The 16,508-nt window shown below is 39.4% G+C and overlaps 1 protein-coding gene across 2 annotated transcripts; it reads right to left on the reverse strand.

Moving 5' to 3' along the window:
- Positions 1–214: 214 nt before the first annotated feature.
- On the reverse strand, positions 215–16,374 carry UCHL5 (ubiquitin C-terminal hydrolase L5). Of its 2 annotated transcripts, XM_048313139.1 has the most exons (11): positions 16,187–16,374; positions 14,751–14,814; positions 12,934–13,039; positions 5,456–5,581; positions 5,310–5,371; positions 5,102–5,232; positions 3,677–3,740; positions 2,492–2,594; positions 1,953–2,066; positions 1,690–1,788; positions 215–341 (listed from the first exon to the last, which is right to left on the reverse strand). In XM_048313139.1, exons 1-11 carry the CDS (start codon positions 16,266–16,268, stop codon positions 297–299), a joined length of 996 nt encoding a protein of 331 aa, XP_048169096.1. In that variant the 5' UTR covers positions 16,269–16,374; the 3' UTR covers positions 215–296. The 2 variants fall into 2 exon arrangements, with proteins under 2 accessions (XP_048169096.1, XP_048169097.1); XM_048313140.1 differs by lacking the exons at positions 14,751–14,814; positions 16,187–16,374 and adding an exon at positions 9,443–9,526 and having other exon boundaries at positions 12,934–13,009.
- Between the last annotated feature and the right edge of the window lie 134 nt (positions 16,375–16,508).

Raw genomic sequence — 16,508 nt, forward strand, 5'->3', positions numbered from 1 at the left:
TGGGACAAATGGGGACATTTTCCTTGCACATTTCTGGGTCCACTTCCCAAGCTTTCAGCAATCAGATAGACTGGTGAATACTGAATGTGACCAGGAGAACCTAAACATTGCTCAGCAGTACCACATGCACAAGATGCAGGGGAAGGAAGAGTCAGACCCGTGCAAACAGTACAAGACAAACTGTCACAACTGGCAAACGTGCACTGGACAAAAGTTGAAGTTTATGAAAAGTTTTATTGGTTGTCATGAAAATAGTATCAGAAGCAAATAACTGTGTGTGTTTTGCAAAGTCATCTTCATTTGGCCTCCTGAGCTTTCTTGGCATTCTGTTTTTCTTTCGCCTAGGAAACAAGGGGAGATGATGTCAAGCTCTGATAAGACAAAGATCATTCTGAAGCTTTGAATGACCACTCATTACATTTCTGAATATTAAAAATATGCTGGAAAATGAAAAATTTCAATGTAAATTTAGACCCTTCAGAAGCATCCTACTACTATTTTACTAGGTTAGTATATAAAGCCTTTTACAAAAAAATACAGGTTTAAATAAATTATGCAAAAGAAACTGAGATTGGGTAACTTCTGCAGGGGAAAAGCACGATTTTAAAAGCATAATTGAAACCTTCATTTTTCATACCTCCATACCAATTTCATTTAACATAGAAAAATCTCTTCCTAATGGAAATATTTTATGTCACAAGAAAACACCACATTCAGACATACTGATTATCAAAACTGAACTCTGAAACAAACAAGATCTCAGTGGTTTAGATCTTTAAAATGAGTGGAAAGAAACCCCACAAAAGTTCCTATCAAGATATCTGCAGACAGATTCTCATAACTTATATCAATCATAAATAGTTCAAATTGACAGGAAACTGGCACTTTCCTCGTTATGATTTCAGTTAAGAAACAGATTGAGCAAGAAGAGGGGACAACTCAGAAGCAAGGCCAACAACTTTCTGTCAAAACATTAGTTAATTCTGAATCAGGCTTTTGCTTATTACCGCTTATTATTGAACAGAACAGCATCTCATTCAGTGATTTAGAATTAAGATCTGTTACCATCAGCTCACTGGTCATTTACTTGTGAAAGCAGCTTGATGGGTGTTATAAATGACTTGTGTTAACATAAAACAATTAAAACTCCACAAGCTACTGTCTTATAAACTACAGGCCTGCAAATTTACCTTCCTAAATAAATTCAGCTAAAGAATGCACTCATTAAACAATACACAGCTCTTTTTTCATTACACTGATTTGGAGATCCTTTCTCAGTGAGTACAAAATCAGGGATCCTGCCTCTGGCACTCAAGCCTTAGTGCATGCCAGCACAGAGAGCCGAGTACAGTTCAAGTACTTGACCAGTTTAAGAACCTCGCCAAAGTGGAAGACACACTTATTTACTAAAGTTTAATACAAACCTTAGCAGTAAATCAATGCTAATGGCTAGATACCTCAGAAAGGGGGGAAGCCAAGCCAGGGAATGAGCACGGGAGCAAGGAAAAGGGAGCGCTCCAACTCGAGCGCTGTGCCACGGCTGCCACCGCGCGGTCACCGCCCGCTATAGCGGCCGCAGGGCAGCGCTCCCGGCCAAAGACCTCGGCAGCACAAATGGCACGGGCTCGTCCATCTAACAGAGAAGGCAGGAAGAGTTACAGAAACATACGGTCAGCTAGGAATACTCACTTTCTCTACTAATGGTATTAACTGCTGGTGCTCTGCTAGAGTCTTTAATAATTCCATGATGAAAGGCAGGTAGTTATGTTTTCTCCTAATATTTTCAATCTAAAAATAAATTAAAAGCATTAACAATTATTACATGGCTGAACTATCTTCTAGTCCCCATCCATTTCCTTCAGATTAATTGCAAAGCTCCCACATATATATAAAAGCTGGCTTTTTCTTACAACTGTTCCAATAATTTCATCAGAAAAGCAAAAGCTACATACCTTATATCTTTTTAATTTTTGGTTCTCTTCTTCAATTAACATCTGGTATTTTGCAACTTCTGATTGTATAGAACTTAACATATTACTACTTTGATCTGTATCCATAGGCTCCTCCTTCCACAAAACAAAAATTTAAATGGATGATGTTACTCCATTTTTAAATTCTTTCTTTTTTTTTAATTAAAGCAAGTTTAGTCTCAGAAGTATTTCTATCACAGAAAGATTCAGTTTTGTTTACAGTTATGGGAACGTTCCAGGAATTTCTGCAGTTAGTTACAAGCAGACTAGTTCAGGTACTGGGAAAAGAACAGTTCCCGCACCACAGCAAATGAGTCAAGGCAGAAAATCAAAATGACACGTTCACACTGTGCTGAGTGCTCAGCTCAGAGCTGCAGCACTGAGTGCATCCACATCTGTAGCAATCACTCCCCGCTTTTTTTAGTGTGACTCCATTTGGAGCGAGGAAGGGAAGTGAAAAATAAAGCCAACACACAGAACTATGAGAGAACTGCTTTAGCAACTTCAATTCCATGGCCTACCTCTGCCAGTTGCTGCTGTAGCTCTGCAATCCTCTGCTCATATATCATCTTCCTGTCAGACACAATAGCCATCAGGTTAAACCTTATCTCACCTTCACTGTATCTAAATGAGGAACAGAAAAACAAAACAACAAAGACGACCCACTTTCAAAACTAGTCACCAACATGACAACTCAAAAGCCCCCTCCTTGATTTCACTTTAAGGAATGCATTTCACGGAAAGAAAATTTTAAAAGGGTCTAATTAAGTTAAGTTTGCTACAGATCCAATCTTGCCACAAAATAAAATCAGCCCGCAAACTACCTCTCTCCAATATGTAACTCCTAATAACCTTCTCTCCCCGAAATTTACTATTCCTGTTTGTGGTCACAAAACAAATACTGAAACTGTCCAAAAAAGAAAAGAAAACATGACAACAGAACTTACAGAAGACTGCAGCACATAATATTTTCTAACAAGTAATAGTAATGAGAAAGTAAAAACTATTGGAGACTTCTCCACACAGTGGAGTGTCTAATTCAACAATTAGACTAGCAGGCCTTTTGGAGGTTAAATTCTCCAAAAGCAACTTGGTAGTCCTGTTTTGCTTATCAAAAAAAAAAAGTCCTCAAGCAAAAACTTGGAGCTGTTTTCTAAAAATGGCATAAAATCAACTTTATTTCTAACAAATTTGGGACTGCAGTTTGGAACCAGAATTAAGAAGTAGGAAAGTTCCATAGTATGTTTTTCTAGCTTAAATTTCCAAGACAAGCCACATACCTAAGAAAAACTTGTTGTTATCTCTAAATACCAGCTGTATGGAGAGAATGACTATCTAGTGCTTTTAAGTGCATAGGCAAATGTTATTCATGGTCATGACACTCTTAGCTTTCACTCCCAAAGACCCACAGCTGTGTAACAGAGAAAACAATCTTCTTTTCCAGAGCACTTGTAGGATCTCTCTTCACTACACAGACACCCACTTGGATTAATTATGCAGCAGCCCAGTGCATTTGAGATTTATCTATCATCTGCCTCATGCCGGACAACAGGTTCTCAAGTCACACAGTGATATGCATAAAAAAATGACATGTAAGAGTGATTGCTTAGAAATTCAGCTGAAATCTTTTAACTGAGGGTAATTAGGACTATGGAATTTGAAGCATAGGTAAGGTGCTATATTTTAAAGGCATCACGACCATTTACTTTTGTATGCGCTTCTCTATGACGGGCCGCACTGCACTTATCCAGTCATCCTGATTGCATGCACCTGGGGAAAAAGCAGGAAAAAACTCATCATCTTTGCAAAATTCAACAGAGGAAAAAATTCAGCATCTTTGCAAAATGTATTGCAAAGCCGACTCGTATAATTCAGCCTTATGCAGCAACTTCAGAGTATGTAACAAGTATTTCTTTAGCTACTGAGGTCTGAAATTACTCAGGTGGCTTTTTCAGGAGGTGGAAGATATTTTATTAATAACGATATTTAGATAATGCAGTGGCCAAAGCAATGGAACAAAGCTAAATTTTAAGGGCATAAGCATCTAACATTTGTTTTGTTGATAACAAGAAATTATGGGGCGGGGGAAAGTATGTTATGTAAGGTTTTTATGACACAAGGGAAATTAGTTGGTATGACAACATTGAAGTAAACAGCAAAGGAAATCACTATGGACAGGTACAGCTGTTTAATATTAACTCTTGATTTTGTCTGTGTAGATGCAATACAACACTAAAAAGTCAGGCAGAAAGAAAAACTATAAAAGGATATATGATAGAGAACTTGATTCCAAGATATATGAGAGAATACCTGCAGGTGATTTCCTAAGCTGGAAATGCCTCTTTTGCAATTTTGAGATCTAAAAATTTTCTAAATTTAAAGTAAATTTAGAGACTCATGATCTTGTGACCATACAAATGATGGTACTGTTAGGTCTGCAAACTGTACAGGATCTCCAGACAGACTAAAGACAAGATTAAGGAGCAACCCACTGCTCAGCCTAAACATAAATAAAATTGTCAACAACACTGGGAAAACACTCTAGGAATGGAGTGTGGAACATGTTGTTGTTGACAATGTATGAGACTCTGAAGTACAGACACGATAGGCACTGCAGAGCTTTTCAAGACACAACAGGGCACACATATCTCAAGAAAGATTACAAAACATGAGCCAGTCTTACAGAGAATAAAGCAATTTTCTTTTAAACCATTAGGAAAACACTTGCTGTCTAAGAAGAAAGAGGGCAGTGAGTAAACACAAGCCACATAATGTAAAAAAAGTATCTGGAGTCGGCTGTATACATTCTCCCTTTATGTAAACTTCTCACTTGCAACAGAACTACCAAGGTTTTGGAAGGGATTGCAGGACCTGATCATTTGGTTACTGAATGAAAAGAGAGAGCACCAGAGACATGGAGAAAGCAGGGAGAAAACTGTATTTTCAAACCAACAAAACTAAAACAATACAAATGACTGCAAGGAAGTACAAGCCTACAGCACATTCAGAAAACTCCCTAGATAGTCTTTATTTTAATAAATAACTTGCTTTGAGCCTATAACATATGACCAATTTGTTGCAAAAAGCTATGGTTAAAATGAAGGATGTTCAGAAAAAATGTAAAATGTTACCTAAATCAATTGGTCCTTCCCTTAAGCCATCTAGCTCATAGAGCCTCCCATTAACAGGAACATAGCTTACAAAGTGAAAGGCATCTTCTTCCTTTGCTGAAGACTTTGCATCAAACTCAAACATCTGTTGTCTGCAAAGAAAATTTAAAAACCCCTGAGATTAAAAAGGATTTGCTCAAATTTTGGCCAGATTTAAAACATATGTTACCTGGCAAAACTGTTGTGGACTTGCCGAATCACTTCTGAGTTGCTCAGTGCCAAACCTTTCATCTGAAAGGAAGTAACAAAACACCTGTAAACCACCAGAACTGTAACACTGGGACACTCAAAATGCAGAAAACAGTGGGCACTCACCGCAGCATCAAAGCTTTGGGAAAATTCTTTAAATTCTGACAAGGTCTCTCCTAGGTGAATGTCTTGATGAGCACAGTTTAACAGCACACTTACTATGGCTTGAGTTGCACAGGCATTATTTATGACCTAGAAAAAAGCATGGAGAATTTGGTCAGCAGTGGTGATAAAAGTTCACTCCAAACTGGGTTTGTTTTTGTTACAAACACTTCCTGTGCTGATTCACATTAGAGCTGCACTCTAACCCACACTGGATTTGCTGCCTGGGTAGCTACAGAAAAGCCTTTGCTGTAATAAAATCAGCTCTGCATGGCTGTCATATACAATTCATTGATAAAACTCGTATTTCACAGCTGTCCTCAGAAACTGTCATTCCACTGTCTGAAGTGATTAATAAAAGGCATAGAAGAAAGGCAAAAATCCTTGGATCTCTGTGGAAAAACTCACAGTAATATTCAAAGCAAGCTGCCCAAATAGGGTTATTTTAACTATGGCCTTAAAAAAAAGTCAACTCTCCCAAGAAAATTCCTTCAAATAATCAATCTCCTACTAGGAGTAGGAGGTCAAAAAATTTAATTTGAAGCAATAAAGCACATTATGGACCATAGAATTTTTATTAGAAGATTTTATTGGACAAAAAATTTCAAATATTCGAGGGATAAACTAATAAAACTTCAAAGTGTTCCAAGATGTAGAGATTGTTTAAGTGATGATTCGCTGAATAATGTAATGGTTTCTTTACTTGCAATATAGCTATCCTTTTCAAGTCAATGTTTAAGTCACTAGTTTGACACTGTTACACTTCAGTATTAAATACTCCACTTTTAGAAAATATAAGCAACGCCCTTCATATTAAAGCCATGTCTTTAATGTTGTTTACTAATAACCAAACTAAAACACTGTATTTAAAGAAAGAGGCTACAAGGATTATTAAATATAATTTGAGATTTAACTAAAGGCACTGTAATCAAATTGTATGAGGCCATAATACAAGAAAGACTTTATATTAGCAGTTTTTTCTCAGTGAGCTATAGGTTAGGAAAAAGTAACGTATCATTAGTCTTTGAGACTATTTTGCACTTGAAAATGCTACTTAAACCTTAAAGCTTCCAGAGAGGATGTGAATTTTGTAAAAAAAAATGAAAATTAGTTCAGGGCTGTGAATGTGAAACCACTTCCAACAAGAAAGGAGAAAGAAAAAAAAAAAAAAGAGAAAACCCAAGCAACCCGTTCTACAATCAAGGCTAGCCCTAACAAAGGAAAACCTAGTATGTTAATACTAAAGGCCACATCATAAATTTATTTTCTATGCTTCAGGGTGTTCTCAGTTCAGATTATGTCTGGATGCAGATGATAAAGAAATAATAGAGCACTTCTTAATTTAAGAAAAATACAATCTAGTTGACTTAAATGGTAATCAAGGGAGTCAACTACACATGCAGAACAGATTACAGCAATCAAAACTCAAATTAAACCAACTGCAGGTACACAAGCTAAGGGCTAGAACACGCACAGCTGCAAAGTAAAGGACATACAAGGGAAATCCATCAAGGGCACTGAAATAACGAACCTGCAGCAGAAAAATTCAAACCTCCAGACTCGCAGAATGGCATAATTTGAATTACACTTGACACAGGAAAAAGAACTAAAGATTCTCTGAGATACAACTAAAGAATGTTATCAGAGACAGTTGTAAAGTAGTGCTAGGATGAAAGCGGGGAAATCCCAAGTGGATCAGAGTGCATGAAGCTGATGCAGCGTAATTAAGCTGACAGAGAAGCAAAAGAAGGAAGGGACACCTGTGCTGACAAACTGTTGGAACAGTGCTGGTACAATGAAGGCAGGGTCATCACTACAGCAAGCTGTATTTGTTAAATGATAATTAATACAGAGGGACAGGACTAAACGGCAACTACTTTTGCTGAAAAATCAAGATGGAACAATCAGTTGATCTCTTTAGAGACAACTCAATAATGGCGTCAAAACAAGGAAGGGAAATTCACAGAGATTTTGTGCCTAGAGGGAAGATCAACACTGAAACTGCTGAATAGCAGGTTACAGAAGCTTTAAACAGGAAATAAAATCAGAGGAAAAATTAGACTTGGCAGAGAATTAATGGGCTCATCAAATATTGGCCTTTAAGCCTATTTTGTATTCCGACTACAGTATGAGATAAGTCTGATGAAGTCTATAGGGACCAAGCTGAACAATGTCTGACTGGTAGAAAACAATATGCAAAAGATGCAGCTCTGGGGGCAGTGGCCTCTAGCTGTTGAAATGAAAATACATTACAGAACTCAAGAACTTCAGTCAGTGAGAGGCAGGAGGTAAGCAAAAGGCAGCAATAACTGTCCTGTAGCAGAAGAGTAGAAGGAAATGCAGGTGGTATGCATGAAAATCCAGTGTGTTCCTGGATGTAGATGACACAGGAGAACTACTAAGATGGAACAAGGGAATATCCAGCTAGTGGTAGCTCACAGGCAGGGTGAAGAGGGCAGGCTGAGGATGTGATTGCAGGACCAAATGTGGACAAGTGCCAGGTTTATTTGTCACACAGACACAATGCCATCAGTGCACACAGCACTGCTCCATACACAATCTAGAGAATCCTTCAGGATACCCATCTCTCTAATTTTCAGAGTATCTCTTACTTAAGATGCCTCAGCATTAGCAGAAAACCTTTTCTGCATTCAGATAACATGATAATAAACGCAGGTTGTTCCGAAAAGATTTTTATTTGGACTTGAGGATTAAGAGGATTGTCTGTATTTGTCCAGAAATATCAACATTTGCCTGGATATTTCTGTCCAGGAAGTCTTGGTGAGATATTAGATTGATCAATACTCAAGACTCCAACTTAAAGCAGAGACCCATAGTTAAAAGATTTTGTAGGCAGAAGTTCAAGGCGTATTTAATAACATTTGAAAGAAAATTATACACACAGAAATGTATCAAGAGAAGGTTAGCCCTTCCCCAAGTGAAGCTCAGCTTAAAACAAACCAAGGAACCACTTGATTAGGCTGCTCTCTAAGTAAGATGCATTACTTCCTAAGCATGCACCTTTCTCTAGGGATCCAGTCTGACTTTCTGGATCAACTTTAGGTAGAAGCTCTTTAAATTCCTGACTCACATCTTCCACCTGATGGATTATGTATTTTGCTTTTCAAAAAAGCTGTGGACAAGCCTGTGCTGCAATTGGTAGTATAACCAGCAAATTCCTAGGCTTCACTTACTAAACATCCCAACATTACAGAACAGTTGGTTTAAAGGAGCTCAACGTGAAAAATTCAGCATTAGCACAAAGTTCCACAACTTATTCTTGTTTAGAAACCCTACATATTTTTTTTCCATTTTAATTTTGTTGGAGTAAAGACATAATTTTTCTACAGCCATATTCAGTTAATGAAAATCTCTTCCTGATTTGTTTCATGTCTTGAAGTTGTACTTCTTGTAAGTTATCTGTTATCCCAAACTTAGCTCTAACACAGATATCTGGTCTATCTTAATGTTACCAAATCTGCAAGAGTCAAAAATTTTGAGTTTGAAATCAATTAAGTATTGGAAATGTAAAAATACATATGCTTCCATTAGTGCCATAAACATAACCAGAGACCAGTGTTTTGTTATTAACAGTATCATTTATAAGATACTCCTTCTGAAGGTATTCCCAATTAATGAAGTTAATGTTCTGTCACAACAATGCAAAATAAAATAAATACATGGCATCTAAGAAAGGCAGGATACCAATACTTCTGTACTAAAAGCTGAAGCATTTATTAAACTCAAAAAAAAAGTAGTTTCAGGTCTAACAACGGCATTCTTTTTTGTCCAGAGACACTTCTGCAGTGCTCAGCAGAGAATGCAGCTCCTCCAAACATTGTGGCAGGGAGCTGAATACATTGAGTAGGTCTAATCATGTATCCACTGTGACTTAAGCAACACAGAAATCAGGAATTCAGAGTTAAGGCTGAAATTGTATCCTTAACTCACCTCATTGTGCCTAGGTATCCTAGCTCAAAGGGTATGTAAGATCATCCAGAGTTCTGTGGCCTCAAATAGAGGACCAAACCATACCTAGGCATAACAGGGAGGCCAAATTTTAACATGAGTGCACATAAAAGTGACCATTAAAAAAAAATCCTTTAATATGCATGCATACCAGACAGACTTCAAAATTCAACCCCCCAGCATACTTGTGATTTAACATGGAACAAGATCTAGTTGCCATTTGGAATTCACCTACAACATCACTATGGAAGTGGAAATGAGGAAAATGTGAGCATGCACAAGCTTCTTACCAAAACTGAGTTTCCTAATGCAATTTTAAAGATGTTTTACTAGACAGTTTGAGAGCTGTAGCCTTTCACCTCTAACTAAAGTTCCCCACAATGAAACAATTTTTAAGATTGAACACATAATAATATTGAACAGAAACAATTTATTTCCTATACTCAATTGTTGTTACATATTAACAGTAACCTTGTCTTGCTCACCCAGGAGGCAGGAGGAGACTTGAAAACATGTCTGCACTAATACCAATTGTACCAAATGTCTTTAGATGGGAACATTTAAAAGAAGAAAATGTGTGAGAAAGAAAAGAGAGACAAAGAATTGTTGAGATTTTTCAGGCTCCATTGTCATGACAGTTTTGAAGATACGGATCAACAGATCAATAACCTTAAATGTCATAAAAATTGCCCTAACCAACCTATTTGTTCTGGGATTCCAGCCTACAAATGAACATAATGTAATTTTACATCATCACTTCTGTAATGAAGAAAAAAGTCTTCCGGAAAGACCCTCAAAATCAGCATAAAATCTGGAATAAAACATACAGAGGAAATAAAAAATACATGTGAACCCAGTTGCACAACGGTTGGGAGGACTTGCTCTTTCACAATACAAATATTCAATACGAATGCTCATCTCACTTTGTGCTCCTGGGTGACTCAGAAGGATTCAGAGTGTGGTTTTGAGAAATGCAGTAACTTCAGCACTGCCATAAAGAACCCCCTGTTCTCTCTCACCTGTTGCCAGCTTTGTCCTGTACAGACTCGCTAAACAGACACATCTCAAAGTACAGCACAGATCAGCCCAGAAAAAGTGCACAGGAAACTGCTGGGGGATGAGCTGCACCGGCTCACAGAAGCTCACTGCACCCTGCTCTCATCAGCAGCAAATCATAAGATCAGACACTTACTCAAGGAAACACAACAAGTCCTCAAAACATTGCTTGTCAAGTTGGATCTCTAACCCAGGCTAACTTTCCTCAGTGTGAAAGTCACCAGAGCTAAACTGGTATTAAACAGATTCCTCCAAAATGCCCAAAGCAGTTTCTTTCTGTTGACTTTTAATAATAACTTCTCTGTACCTATTTCCAGTTGTTCAGTCACAATAGCTCAGTCCAGGCAAAACTGAACTGATATGAAGCACAAGCACATACATGTCTACAAGGAATGTTTGGGTTTTGCAAAGCCACTGCACTTGACTGACAGATAACGCCAAAACATTAAAGATACTAACTCTGAACTTTTTGCAAATGACTTTTGAAACATCTATTCCACGCCATCAAGTGGCATAACCAGGCAGAATTATTTTTCTAGAACATTTCTAGAAATTGCTTTCCATACTAAAATTAAGAGTCACTCTAGCACACTCTCTTTAAAGGCAGCAGGTGAATGAAAGGGACAATTAGAAAGGAGGTTTCAGCTTAAGAACATATTAAAATATGAGTGTTTCAAAGAAAACTATTAAATAGACCTCTCACTGCTAGCCTTTAATTTTGTGGGGTTTGTTATCAAATCTAACATTATCCAAATTTTGTGATGTACATTCTGCAATCTCATCTTAAAGCTCAAGAAAGATCCTCTTAGTTATTGCCATTAAACACAGTGTCAAGGTTCAAAGAAGGGAAGAGGGGGCGGAAGAGGCAAAAGAACTGGAGCAGGCAGACAAATGCTTTGAAACTTTTCAGCATTAACAAGAACAACAACTCTAGGAGAACCTCAGCTACACTCAGGAAACAAGATGGAATCAATCCCTTGAGTGAGGGAAAATTTACCTTCACTTTAAAACAAAAAAAAACCACCCTCCAAAAAAATCCCTCTCTAGATTCCGATCAGAGTAATTTCCTCCCACCATGTAACCACCTTTTGAAAGTTTTATCAAGGGTTTTCCCTGAGTTCTTTGCCTCATGGCTGTTCTGTAGCTACAGCCCATGGCCACTAACAGTAAGTTTGGTGAGGCAGAGATCACAACCTAAACCAGTGCCTATGAGAGCTATCAAGCTATAAAGACCATTAGCAAACTGCTGCTGATCATTGTATCATAAAAATGGTGGGCAGTGTGTGGCAGGACTCAAGAGCTGCAACAGGGGAAGAATGAAGAGAATGAGCATTAAAAAAGCTGATCCACAACAGCATGAAACAGGAAGGTGATTATTAAAGGAATAAACCAGCAGGTAAAGAGTGGCCAGGACAGCTATTTGCATTGTTTTCCCTATTTCTATACTTTTACCTGGAAGTGCGTGGAGATTTTTTCATATTCTGAAATTTACATTCAAAACACTTCTGCATTTGTGGTGTGAAATAAAACAACAAAAAACCCAACCAAAAAAAAAAAAGCCCCCCAAAATACCCCACCCTAAACACCCCAACAACTAGACTATGTAAGTTCACAGAAATCCTAATAATTTTCCCTTTGATATCAATGTTTTGTAATTAACACCTGTAGGGTTACGGTTCCTGTTTAGACTATTACATTTATCAGTGTTTTGGAAGCAGGGCTCAGAAACAACCTAAAAACATTGTTAAATACTCCCTACTTTCATTCTGGTCACTTTCTCTTGTTTTTCTTGCTTGCAAACAACACACACAGCAGTCTGCTAACTCTAAAACAGAATTTCAGTACTACCCTGTGTTTAATAAAACACAATAGATTACCTCAGCAAAACCAATTTTTCCTATTATTTCTAATTTAAGTTCACCTTTTTGATTTGAATGCTTAAAACTTGCATGCCAAAATGGTCTGCAAACCCTTAAAGGAAAGCATTATCCTACATATACTGCTCCAGCTTCAGAGCATTTGAGAAAAACAAGAAATAAGAACAGAACCAAAATAAATTTCTTCCAAGAAGTTGTTGAAAGTGGTTTCAAAAGAAGTAATTTGCTCATTCTGCTGGGAACATTTACCAAAACACTATTTACTGCACAGAAGACTGAGTTACTCTATGCGTGAGGGCTGACAAATAAATAAGAGCTTTACTCTTCCATGGCTGCTATTTTTGTCTGACTTGACAGATCAAACTGATTTGCTTTGTTAATCACCTTTCAATACACAGCACCTACTCTCAGAATTTGTAGAAGCTATTTCACCTTGCAAAATGCCAATTTCTGTACATATTAACAAAAAATAGGGGGTTTTTTTGGTATTAAAAGCTGTGTTTCATGACACATCTAAAACAATTACTGAACTTGTCATACCTGCTTAGCAAAAAATATTGTATCCAGTCTGGAATCCTGGACAACAGAACCTGCGGGCTCCTCTCCAGGCTGCCACTTGAAGAGAAAAATCAGCCCATGTACTGGCCTGAAAAACAAAATTTATATGAAAAAGGTCACCTGTACTGATGAAAAATACCAAAATCACCGGTACTGTAGTTTACCTGTACGCTGGTATGGTAATTCTGTTAGTTCTTTCTAAACATCAGGAACTTGCACTGAAATTTTCAGATGTGCTCTTTCAATTAGGCAGAAGACAATTCAGGCTTCTTTCCGTAAGTGCTAAACAATCCCAATCTGAATTATCATTTAGCCGGTAATTTTCAAAAGTCAGGACCAGTTTTCCTGGTTACTGCAACTTTTACAGTTGCAGAATTCTCATTTCAATTGGTTAGTGACAAACAGCTGTCAAAGCATTTGTCAATCATATACAAGAGCAGGAGCTAAAGTTTTGGTAATCCTTCTAGACACAGAAGAAATATCCGAAGAGGAGCTCTCCTGAAACTTCATGCTTTGAGTTATCTCACCAACAAGTGAGAGAACCCCAGTTTTCTCTTCCAGTAAAAATGCGTCTTGTTTTTCATACTGCATGTCTTGAATAGTGAACAGCTTTTATTACATGTTGCACTGTATTCAGTATGCCCAGAACACAAAAATTTATCAGTAAGGGAAATAGTTCTTACCAAATCTACAGTTACAGTAAGACAAAAACTTATTCATCAGCTTAAATCTAAAGGTCATCATCACAAAAGGTTTCTCTACAAAAGGCAAACATACACCTGTACTGCATAAGAAACTTTTCCTAAGCTCTGACCAGAAGTCTGAGATGCATTTTTTCAAATTCTCTCAGTGGACCTGCTGTTTAAAAAAACCAAGCTGTTCCTATATTGTTTCACTCCCAGTGTTTATACACTGTGTAAAATATTGCAGGTGTAAATGGGAAGGGAGGAAGGAAGCTGGCCATCTCCCAGGACATGCAAAGCTGTCACTTAATGACAAACAGGTAAACGTTCTGATGGTGCAGACAGCAAATAAACCCCTTCCTAGGCAACATTTCTGCCATTCAGGTGTTGCTTGCCAAGCATCTTCAGTCAAAAATTCTAGAGGTACATCATCTGTACCAACTGCTGCATCTTTTGAAAGATTAATCCTACAAACATAGGATATTTGCACAAGATACAGGAGTATGGTCCAGGTTAAATTACATTTTCCTCTTAAAATCCTGTATGTGAACATGGATAACAACACATCACGGACAAAATGTTAGAAGAATTAATGTTGTTTAATGAGGGCAGAATCGTTCCACATGGCACCAGTCATTGTCAGTTATAAAAGGCCTATTTGCCTTCACATACATATGGAAGTGGTTCTGCAGGAAAAACGAGTTACAAAAGTATCTAAGTACAGGAAAATAATTTAAGACAACAGAGGCAACATCATGTGATGTGAGGAAGAAGGGAGATAAATCAAGGAACAGAAATTCGCCCAAGAATTTGTTAAAAGATATAATGCAAGCTAATGGCAAAACGCATTAGGAATCTATTTCCACATTCTAGCTACTATCAGCATCTCTTTCAAAACCTAATTAAGCTAGATTAAGTACCAAAGCATTAATAAAAGGCAATTTAACGGCCAGGTATTAAATTTAATCAAAATCCTACTGAACTTCTGTGGAAACTAAAGGAAAAAACACAAACACAAAATGCCGCAAACAAAAAATCCACCAAAAATACACCTGAGTTTAGTACACATTCTTTCAGGGACATCAGATGAATGTGAATAAAAAACATGTGCCTTACTTCAATTTTTCAAAGTTCTCTGGCTCCAAACTCCATATTTCTTCAACTTGTGCTCCTCTACAGCCTGAAATAAGGAAACACACAGGTTTCTCCAACTAACCCATTTAAAAAGGGACGCAGCCAGTCAAGACACAAAGACATTATGTAATGTTTGTAACTTTTATGTCCAGGCTATGGAAAAGTCTATCTATGGGCTTTAACACACCTTGATTAAAAAACCCAAAACAAGACAGGTAAAGAGAAATTATTTCAGGAATTTCTGAACCTGTGTATGGTGATGCTGTCTTTACAACACAGTTGCATTTTAAAAAAGAAGCAGAGGAGATTAAAATATCTCTGGTCACTCCATGTCCTTTGCTTAACTGAAAACAATACTGTTTTTAAAGGCATTATCAGCAAGTCCAAAGCAGAACTTTAAACAGCTATCTCCAGACAAAGACCCATGGTAGTAGACCAAAAATGCTGTACATTCAAGCAAGGTATTTGCATAATACAGAGACTAAAAGGTTAAAATATTTAGTATGTGCAAGTTTAATTTATTAGTTAAATAAAAACATCAAAGAAGCCTGTCTGGACTTCATTTCTGAGAAAAAGACATGACAGAAACTATAAATCAATGAAACCTAGAGTAAAATAATGTTGGCTCTTTGGCTGAAATCCTGTGTAGATTTCTCTGTTGTAATAACCATGCACTCAAAGTTTCACCAAAGATTTTAAACGCATTTCAACACAAAATTTAATATTCTAGAAGGTCAGGCAGCCACTTGAAGGCTATCCAGCCACTGCCAAGCCCCACGGCTCAGCCTGGGGACAGCCCTTTCCCAGAACGTCTTCGCTCCCGGGGCTCTGTAACCTCAACACTTTCCCACCCTTAAGTCTTAAGCTGCGCCAGGGAAGTTTAGATTGGACATTCGGAGGAATTTTTTCTTAGGGGTGATTAGACACTGGAATGGGCTGCCCAGGGAGGTGGTGGAGTCACCGCGCCTGGAGGTGCTTAAGGAAAGACTGGAGGTGGCATTCAGTGCCATGGTCTGGTTGGCAAGATGGCATTGGGTCACAGGCTGGACTCGCTCATCTCGGAGGTCTTTTCCAACCTAACTGATGCTGTGCCTCTACGCGGCACGTCCCTGCCGAGCCGTCCGGCAGCAGCGCAACACGTGCCGGAGCGAGGGCCAAGCCGCACCGCACAGCCCGCGCTGGGGCCGGCCCGGGGCAGCGCCGCGGAGGTCACGGGAGCCGCGCTCGCCCCCGGCCTCACGTCCCTGCACCCTCCCGGCCCTGCGGCAGCCGAGCCCCGCGGGGAGCGCCCACCGAGTCCCACGCACCCGCTCCCCGCCCGGCCGGCGCCCCACGCAGGGACAGCGGGCTCGCACCCACCGGTGCGGGAACAACCCCGCGGAGCCCCCACCGCCTGCCCGGCCCCGCTCGACCCTCACCGAAGCCCTTGATGAGCTCAGTGAAGACGCCCGGGTCGCTCTCCATGAGGCACCACTCGCCGGCGCTGCTGCCCCCGGACATGGCGGCGCCGCCGCCGCCGCTCAGGCTGCGAGGCCGAGCCGCGCCGCTCCCTTCCCGGCAGGACTCGCGCCGGGCACCGCCATGGAGAGGCGGGGCGGCCGCAGGAAGCGGCGGCCGGGACTGGATCCGGGGCAGCTGCGGGCGCCGGCGGTACCGCCCCGGCCACGGGGAGGCCGCGCCGCGCCCCGAGGCTGCGCTCCGGGGCGGCTCCGGGGTGGGCGGCGGGCGCGCGGCCCTCGG

This window comes from Corvus hawaiiensis, chromosome 9, assembly GCF_020740725.1.
Source record: "Corvus hawaiiensis isolate bCorHaw1 chromosome 9, bCorHaw1.pri.cur, whole genome shotgun sequence".
NCBI lineage: Eukaryota > Metazoa > Chordata > Aves > Passeriformes > Corvidae > Corvus > Corvus hawaiiensis.

Bases quoted from the DNA above. Each gene is read 5' to 3' on its own strand.
- UCHL5 (XM_048313139.1), bottom strand. From the start codon at position 16,268: ATGTCCGGGGGCAGCAGCGCCGGCGAGTGGTGCCTCATGGAGAGCGAC. The intron at 14,815-16,186 runs GTGAGGGTCGAG...TCCTTATTTCAG, and splicing joins TGAGCTCATCAAGGGCTTCG to GCTGTAGAGGAGCACAAGTT. The intron at 3,741-5,101 runs GTAACATTTTAC...CTTTTTCCCCAG, and splicing joins GGAAGGACCAATTGATTTAG to GTGCATGCAATCAGGATGAC.